Source organism: Engraulis encrasicolus, chromosome 23, assembly GCF_034702125.1.
Source record: "Engraulis encrasicolus isolate BLACKSEA-1 chromosome 23, IST_EnEncr_1.0, whole genome shotgun sequence".
Lineage (NCBI taxonomy): Eukaryota > Metazoa > Chordata > Actinopteri > Clupeiformes > Engraulidae > Engraulis > Engraulis encrasicolus.
The window spans coordinates 38903706-38913705 of NC_085879.1; the positions used below are offsets into that span (position 1 = coordinate 38903706).

The 10000-nt window shown below is 46.6% G+C and overlaps 1 protein-coding gene across 6 annotated transcripts in view; it reads left to right on the forward strand.

The window, feature by feature from the left end:
- The window catches only part of diaph2 (diaphanous-related formin 2), a 642359-nt gene that overhangs the window by 239817 nt on the left and 392542 nt on the right, over positions 1-10000 (forward strand). For 5 of the 6 annotated variants that reach the window (XM_063190038.1, XM_063190036.1, XM_063190039.1 and 2 more), the window contains one exon: positions 5509-5571. The exons of the other annotated variant lie outside the window; for it this stretch is intronic. In XM_063190038.1, coding sequence (XP_063046108.1) covers positions 5509-5571 — 63 coding nt within the window. The remainder of the gene's footprint in view (positions 1-5508; positions 5572-10000) is intronic. 6 annotated transcript variants of the gene reach the window in all.

The following is a 10000-nucleotide window of genomic DNA, read 5'->3' on the forward strand; positions in this document are numbered from 1 at the left end:
TCCCACCCCAACTCCATCTCTGCTTCCCTCCTCTCCCTCCCTCCTCTCCCACCCCACCTCCCTCCCCACCTCCTCTCCTGCCTTGCTGCGTGGCCCGGCTCTTCATCACCTGCAGCGTGAGAGGAGGAAGGGGAGCCTCCTGCACATATTCATGAGTCCAGTCTGGAGTGGCCGAGCCCCGCTATCTGTCTTTACCCGAGTCCCACCGTCTCTCTCTCTCTCTCTCTCTCTCTCTCTCTCTCTCTCTCTCTCTCTTTCTTTCTCTCTCTCTCTCTCTCGCTTTCGCTCTCTCTCGCTCTCTGTCTCTCTCTCTCTCTCTCTCTCTCTCTCTCTCTCTCTCTCTCTCTCGCTCGCTCGCTCGCTCGCTCTCGCTCTCTCTCTCTCTCTCTCTCTGTACCTCTCTTTTTTCTTTTCATTTCCATCTCATTCTCTCTCTCATCTCTTTTTGTGGTTTCTCCCTTTTTTACCCCCCCTCTTCTTCACTCTTTCTTTCCTCTTCCTCTTTCTTTTTTCACTTTCTGTTTTGTTCCCTCTTGGAGTATTTTTTTTGTTTCTCTCACCACCATTCACATGCTGCAGCTTTCCTCGCGTTCTCTTTGCCTGCTTGTGTGCCCAGGTCTGTCCAACCCTCTTTTCATTTTCCCTTTCCCTCTCAATCACTCTTTCTGTCGCTCTCTTTCTCTCTCTCTCTCTCCTCGATGACTCCTCTTTCCCATTATTGTCCATCATCCCCTCGTTGCCTGTGCATGCCACACCAAACTGTTTGTGTGTGTTGTATGTGTGTGTGCATGCAAACTCACCTGTTTGCTCTCTTTCCTACCCACCAGCGCTGCACTGGCCATCTGGCATAGCGGGCATTTCCCAGTGGGCCCTGCACCCTCGTGGGCCCCTATTTTCAGAAATGTAAAATGATAAATACTTTTTGTTTTTACATGTCTAAAAATAGGGGCCCACGAGGGTGCAGGGCCCACCAGAGAGTCCGTTTTGCGCCACTAATTATGAGAGGCCCCTTTAAGCCAAAAGTGCCCGGGCCGTATTTCTCTCCCAGTCGAGCCCTGCTACCCACCACTCCCATTCCCTCTCAGACCACTTCCTCCCCTCTCACCCTCCCACCTCCACCCCACACACACACCTCCCCATCGCTTCCTTCACACCTCACCATGCTTCCCGTTTCCCCCTTCTCGCACCATTTCCACTGCTCTATCCTCCACTCCCACTCCTCTTCCTCTTCTCTTCCTCTCCTCTTCCTCTCCTCTTCCTCTCCTCTTCCTCTCCTCCTCTCTTCCTCATCCTCTTTTCCCCTTCCCGGTCTGCTTTGAAGCCTGTCCGTTTGTGCTTCCCTAACAGGTATAGCAATGGGGCCTTGCCCCTGAGACTTGGGCTCCTTCTTTCTTCCCCGTCGTACGGCAGCTCCATCCGCTCTGAAGACCTGTTCAAAGGGGATTGGTTGCAGCTTGCCTTTCTACGTCCTCCATGCTCCTTCTCTCCGTTCTTGTCACTCAATGACTCACTCGCTCACTCACTCACTCACTTGTTTCCTCTCTCTCTCTCTATATCCCTCTCTTTCACTTTACACACAGAGACATTTTCTCACTCTTACACACCCATATCCACACCCATGAGCACGCGCACGCGCACACGCACACGCACACGCACACGCACACGCACACACACACACACACACACACACACACACACACACGCATGGTGACTCATGCACTCGCTCACTCACTTAGTAACTTACTCACTCACTCGCTTCCTCTCTCTCCCTCTATATCTCTCTTTCACTTTTACACACAGAGACACTCTCCCTTCTCACACAGCCACACCCACCTCCCTCCCTCTCACACACGTTTCCGCGGCACCCCTGAGGGGGCCCGCGGCACTCCAGGGTGCTCCGGCACCCCTGTTGAGAAACACTGCTTCACATCACTTACCTCACTGAGATGAGAGTGAGGTATCACATGCACTCCACACACACACACACACACACATGTAGTTCCCTGTAAACACACACCCTACGTGTTGCCACACACCCATGGAGAGAGGCAAGTGGTGTGACCGGCATGATGCCATGTACGGAGGTGCTTGCCCGCGAGATTGGGATTGGTGTGAGATCACGCAGAAGAACACGATACTGTTTCTCCTGTCGAAGGACGACACGCGTACGTATCTCAGTTGATACGGCCTTGGCGGAACAAGCTCTCGCATATCCAGCTCGTGTTACTGCAGGAGTTTACGCAGAGTGCATCACAAGTGTACCAGGGTGGTGGCCATGCCATGCATAATGTAAAGACATGACGCGGAATAAGGCTACACCTCTTTCTCATTAGCTAACATTATGTCCGCTCGGTTTCATAAAAACAGCAACAACAACAAAAAGCTCTCAAAAGTGGATACAACACATGAACTCATGAATAAACATCGAAACAAACAAACAAAACGGATTTGTAATATCATCAAATAAACATTGTCCAGCACATCTGTCCAGGCAGCCAGGTGAGAATAGTGAACATCCCTTAAGAGGAGTAAGGAATTTCTAGAGGTTCTTCTAGAATTTTACTGGAACACTCTACAGATTCTATAGACGTCTGTGTTAAACATCTCGCAAAGACATTATGACATCATAATGAGAACTCAAAATTTGAGCAAAATTCTAATCACATATTTGTGATGGTACTCCTCAAAGGGTTAACATCATCAAAACAATGAACGAAGAACTGGTTTACAATCCCTTCACCATCCATTGTGTTCATCCAACACCACACACCGGCTCACGCACACACACAGAAAGTACACGTGTTGCGAATGCTGGGGTGTGATGGGACTTCAGGCGTAAATAAAGATGTGTAGCTTCTTCATCAAAGTGGCCGGGCAGCTGGCATCTGCGTGCTGCAATTGAATGTGAATGAAGAGGTAAAACGGCGAAGCTCTGCCGCAAACAGTGAGGCGCCGGATCCCAAGGAAATGAAACGACAACCGCATCTCTCTTTCCAGCCTCATGATCTTCACCCAGCGCCGCACACACCAGCCGGGAAATTTAATGAGTGTGTGTGTGTGTGCATGAGTGCGTGTGTGTGCACTTGTTTGTGTGTGCCTCTGAGTGGATGAGTTTGCATGTGTGTGTCTCCATTGTAGCAAACAGGCTTTTTTTCTTAATGCGGCCATTTGAATATCTCACGCGCGTGATCCAATCTGGTCGATGTGTGTTTGTGTGTAAACAGCGACAGAACACAATAAAATCACAGTGGCAGAAACTCATCTGCCAAACCTTACTTGCCCTCTCGCACCCTCCAACACCCCCATACTCCTCTAGTCCTCCACTGCCTTCCTCAGCTGTTAAAAGAAGTGGATTAAAGACGAAAGGAAAGGAAAGGAGGCAGAGGCTCTGAAAAAATCAACTTGTGCAATTAATAATTCAGGGCTGAAGTGATACTGTGCCGTGCCGTGCTCTCCTCTCACTCCACCGTCACCTTAATAGGTTTTAACAACCACTGCGGGGTCGCCCGGGCCACTGCAGGAGCAGAGATGGAGGGAGAGGGGAGGATGAAGAGAGACAGAAATGGAGAGAAAGATGAACAGAGTGAGAGACGCAGAAAGTTAAAAAGAGGCAAGAGAGCAAGAGACGCAGAGCTGGGGGGATAAGGCAAAAGGGTGAAAGTCTTGAGAAAATACACAAAACTGAGATGGAGAAAATAAAAAATAGGTGTTAAAAAGAAAGCGCGAAAAGCAAAATGAGGTGATGTGGAGAAGTTTCCCCGCTGAAACCCTTACAAATTAGACTAGGACTCTACGCTAGACAAAGTGATTGAGAACTGAACGGCTGCACAGTGGGAAATTACAGAGCCTGTTGCCATGTAGTTAGAAGGGTTGCCATGGCCAAAGTCTGAAGCTACACTGCTGCGTGTTCCATAGTCTTACACATTACAATCTAAAATGGTAATATTAATGGCACTGTAGGATATTACAGTCATGCAGTTTCATATATATATTCGCACCACCCCCAAGTACATGCACAAACTAATATGACACATATGGAACATTATACACCTCCTCGTTCCAACTGTTGAACATAATTCTCAATGCTTTACTCTTTCCACTCATTCTTATTTATTTACACACTTTTGCTTCTGATTTGTAAAACAAACATGCAAGATGAACTAGCGTATGGACTTTGGTTTGCTCACAGACTAAAAAAGTTGTATCTCCTATTGATGTGGTGCTTTCAAGGCAGCTCCCCCAAAAGGAAAAGGAAATAAATCTTTATCCCCCTTTTTACCCCATTACACTATGTTAATATTTAACAAGTCGACCCCTTTCAGACTGTTTCAGATGTAGTAAACCAAACTGCGGTATAAATATATTTCTGCACTGCTGCAGTGCAGTTTAGACCCATTACTTCCTCCCCATCACCTCTAAGAAATAGGCAGTATTGTGATTTTTTGTTCTTTTTGAAACAAATCATTGCAATTGACCAAATTCCCTGAACCAACATATTTAAATATTGAGAAGGAAGGCAGATGCCAAACGTGTTTTAAACCACTATGTTCGTCCAAGTGGCAATCAGTGCAAAAGCAGCGTAATGGAGACATTTGTAATAGACGTCTCTGCTGCTCCAGGTGAAAAACAGTGTCAAGTATGTTATGTACGAGTACAATCACAGCATCCACTTGCACCAAACGACTATTAAAGCCAGAGTGGAGAATAAATTAAGAAGTTAAAGAAGACCTGGCACTCGCCCCAAGCTGTATATTTAATTACACCTTTAATGTCCTGGAATATTAATTCTGCCATTGCTAAATAGCTCACAGCATACAAATAGGCCTATACAGTACGGCAGATTGGCATTATCCTCTCCTTCATTAAACACAAGTGTTCGCTTTTGTCTTGGTGGTGGTAATGGGATACTCCAGACTCTTATTATAGCTACAGTACCTCTCTAATTCGTACAAGTGTGACTGATGTTGAACTCTTCATTCAAAACTTTAAATGGTGAGAAGGCACAAAAAAGAAAAAAGAAAGAGAAAGAAAATATGCCGACAGCTCCTCGGGCCAGGAAGTTCCTGAGGCAAATTCCTCACGTTTCGTTTCCAGCCTAGACTGGAGTCCAGAGGTGTCGTTTCCCATTGATGCGCTATCTCAGCTGGTCATCACTGTTCTTTTTTCTACTTCTCTTCCTTCCTTTACTTTTCTTCTTTTCCCTCTTCTTGCTCTCCTTGTGCCTTGGTAGTACTTCAGATTTCTATCTTGTTGCCTTTATGTCTTAAAACTCCCGCTGCTTCTCTTCCTGGCCTGTTGTCTTGCTCCCCTCTTGACTCTTCTCAAAACTTCAAAAATGGGGAAAAGAAATGCTCTTCTGTGTGTGTCTGTTTAACCTACTCTGTATGTGTATTTCATTCTCTTTTTTCCCTGTCTCATGCTCTTTTCTCTGATGTCTTTTGACTTTCACTCCTCCGTGTCTGTTTCTGTTTCTGTGTGTGTGTTAATCTGTGGGCCACACCTGTCCAGTTAACTAGTGAGAGAGACAAGCTCAAAGAGGCTGAGAAACTCCTGAGCGAATCTGCTGCAAAGGTGGGTGATCTTCAGCGGGAGGTGCTCTGCTACAGTTATGTGCCTACGATGTCATCACTCCTCTACCCCCCAAGCATGCCAGTTTCATTCATACGTTACGCTTGCTTGACTGTGAACCTAATGATCAGGGGATGATTTGTAAGAGGGGTGGATGGTGGGTGGTTTTGATATTCCCTACCTACCTCTACTAAATTTTTAATCTCTGGCTTGGACAAAAGCTTAACAGTGATTCATGCAACTCGAATGATGTAGCTATAAAATTGGAAAAGACATTGCTCCTCTAGTTGTTTTTCCCCAACAAATCACACCCTTCTAATGATCTACCGGCAGAGTGAGAAAGACAAACACAAATTGCAACATCCCTTACAGTCAAACAAAAAATATCCAGTGTTGTCAAACAGTTGATAACAATAGTAGACAGCAGGCAAACATGCCTTTGGCGTCCCGTATTCACATGTATCCATTTTCCTCGGTTCTGCCTGGGAGTTCTTCTTGTCACTGTTTGTGTGACACCGTGGCAAACAAAGGCAAAAGGGTAAGACGCTCCAGGAGAGACAGACAACAGGGATCAGTGAATCAGTCCTCTTCTGTTTTTCCGCTCCGCAGTCGTATTGTTGCCCTCTGAAGTAAACAGCATCTAATTGAATTTTGCCCCGGTGCTCGTCGGAGATGAAATTGGGGAAGGTTTAATTGCACAACAGCTCCAGTTAATTATCTGAGCAATGAGTGCTCCTGCCAGTCACCGGCTCAACCCCCGAAGAGTCCTAAATATATTTGACCCTGCCTCTCAAACACCCCCTGCACAAATACACACACTCACACATGTGCATGCACGCACGCACACACGCACACACGCACACACACACGCACACACGCACACACACACACACACACACACACACACACGCACACACGCACACACACACACACACACATGGACACACACACACACGCACACACGCACACACACACACAAGCGCACACACATGCATGCACATTCACAAACACATTCTTCCTCCATCCCTAAGCGTTCTCCACTCCGCACACCTACTCCCAAACTCACAAATCCTGTGGCCCCCTGTGGTCCACCTGGGAAGATGAGTTACACTTATTCCCACCCCAACGTGCTAATCAGGGCCTTCAAATGAAACCAGACTCAGGGCACCAAGCCAGCCAAGAGAGAGAGAACGAAAAAGGCAGAGTTACTTTAAAGAGCCGAACTGAATGAGGTTGTAGCACAGTTCCTGCTCTGACCCCCCGCAGACTGATCACTGTTGAGGCCTGAACAGCTGGAGTAGTATATGGTGCTATAATGCATCACAGGAGGGTATTTTTTAATTATCATTTTTATTGTCTTGAGGTGGATAGTTTGTTGTTGTGTTTGGGAATCAGACCTGAGGTCGCTGTGTAGGTGCCAAAACAGTTTACAGAGAAGCTGGAAGCTGGAAGCTGGGGGAACAAAGAAGCTCAAATGTGGGCCGGTAGAGTCAGGTGGCTGCTGTTGGAATTAAAATGATATACAGCATAGTGCTCATGTAGTTATTAAACAACAACACAGGCACGGGTGGTGTTACTTCTCTAGAATGACTAGAATCATTGGCAGGGGGAGAGGTACAGTAGGTGGGAGTGACACTGGCTCTGTGGAAGATGTACACAGTGCCACCACAGTGCCCAACATCATCAACTGCTAGCGACAACAGGGGGAGTTGCCAGATGCTGTGCCATCGCCTGCGGCATATTCAGGATGTTGCTCAGAAGGTACACGCAGGCAAGCAAGCAAGCAAGCGCCCGTGCTCTAATTTACCAGCTAATTTCCCCCCTCTCTCCTGCATCAGTCTTAAAAGACAAAATGGGGCCATGGCAGGAGGGAGATTGACAGACACATAATCATCTCGGAGAGAAACAAATTGAGGGGTGCTCGTGTCAAGGAAAAGGTGGTGGTGGTGGTGGTGGTGGTGGGAAGGAGGGTTGTGTTGGTTGTGGCGGTATGTGGTGGTGAGGGGGTGGTGGTACCAAACCTCATCTTGGCTCTAACTCCTCAAGCATTGAATTCCCACCGCACCTCACATAATAAACAATCTGCCGGACGGGCGCTGTGTAATCAAACGCTCCATAACGCCTTTGATGCACCTGACGTGTCCCACATTACCGTCTAATCAGAACACTGAACAAGGGCACGCTGGGGAGAATCAACTCTGAACAAAATATAAGAAAGCTTTTTTTTTGGCCTTGAAACATTTCGTTTTTTACATGAGTAAGAACGAAGTGACAGTGTAGTTAGTCCTAGACATAGCCAGGGGGAGATTATCAAGTTACTTCCCAAAGGGCATGTCATAACGGCACAATAGTGTTTCTAATTGGACCATTTGCATGTTTTCTTTGTCTCGTGACAGCATGTGTCTACCTACGTATGTTATCAATGATTATAAATACCTATTTATTATGACACCCAGGGCTTTTTATTGTTGTTGGCAATCGGGTGGGCCTGTCAGCGGACACCACAATGCCTGGCCCTTATCGATAATGAGTTTCATTTTGCTGGTGACTCAGGCCCAATTGCCCAACAGCTTTGATAAAGTCAACTTGTCTACATACGTGGGGAATTCGGTTAGTGGCACCTTTTTCCCCTGAAGATACTCGGTTGTTCTGTGTGTAACGCATTGTATAGTTTACACTTTATTTTGTTTTATGGCTAAATAGTCTTCATTTCCATACCATAACTTCTTTGATTTGATCCTCTTTTTTGAGTAAACAAGACTTGTGGGAGCTAGGATAAGTACTTTTGGGAGAAACATTTAAACCTTCCCTCCTATTAACCTGCTTCCTTATTTCTGTAGCATATTTTCTGCCTACACATCTTTATATTTCTTTATACACATTATAGCATTACTTTTTTTAATTGCATTTATTCCACAAGTTTGTTGTTCTGTTATGACTGACTACTTGCCTCATTGTACGCAAGGATCAATAAACAAATGGCAGGCGATGGAGCCGGCGAACATGCTCTGCGCGCGCCACTGTGGCCTCGGAGCAGAATTAGTCTCCTCATTACTTATAAGCGCGCGGTTCAGGTGGCTGCCTTCCATTCATATGCTCAGTCTATTAGCAAATTACAGAGGCAATTTACATGTTAATCAAGTCTGATGGTTTACTCTCATCTGTTATGCTTTATGATATTAAATGAGATACATCCAGCGGCGTACACACACACACACGCACACAGACACACACACACACAGACACACACACACACACACACACACACACACACACACACACACACACACACACACACACACACACACACACACACACACACACACACACACACACACACACACACACACACACACACACACACACACACACACACACACACACTCAGGGTGCCAATCACACTGCGACTCCAAACTCGATAATTTGCAATTTTCTATGCCTTCCAAACACAGACAGTGTCCTTTCCACGCAAAAAAAAAACAAAAAAAAACAAAACAAAACACCTCACAATAGATTTGAGGTTGATGTTCCCTCCGCTACCTATCGACCCCCCCTCATCCCCTAAGGCTTGGATGAGCAATTAAAAAGAATCAAGAGTGACGGCCTCATTATGTTGTGTGATGCCAAGGCCCTGCCATGACCCCAGCACGTCACCGGACATGGGCGCATAGACACGAGTCAAGCAGAGTTCAGACAGGCTTTACACACACACACACACACACACACACACACACACACACACACACACACACACACACACACACACACACACACACACACACACACACACACACACACACACACACACACACACACACACACACACACACACACACACACTTGTCAACAAGAGCATCACACCTTTCCCTGTCCCTCCTGTTCAGAGGACGGAGGTGTGTGTGTGTGTGTGTGTGTGCGTGTGCGTGTGCGTGTGCGTGTGCGTGTGCGTGTGCGTGTGCGTGTGTGTGTGTGTGTGTGTGTGTGTGTGTGTGTGTGTGTGTGTGTGTGTGTGTGTGTGTGTGTGTGGTCAGGGAAACTGTCCTCCACGTCTCTTGATAGGGCTCCCTCGAGAGCTGATGACACAGCGTGCAAGGCTCCTTCAAAATGCCACAGCTGTTCAGAACCGCCACCGAATTCATTCATTCACTCTCAATTTCAGTTAAAAAAAAATGCCTTGTACCTCATTGACTTTTTGGATTGCTGAGGTAACTCCTGGTCTCTCAGTTGGTGGTCGTCATAATTTGTTGTAAGGGCCCAGAAGTCAAGCTGTGCGGTTGGGAGGGAGAGGGGTGCGTGCAAACATTTTAGTCTTCAGGCAAATCGTTATTCTAAGCTCTTAATTTTATGAATGTAGAGTACAAACCTTATTATTATACACACAATTGCACCACAATGGTCTCTACTCATTGGATTTCTGGTTGTGCAGTGGAGT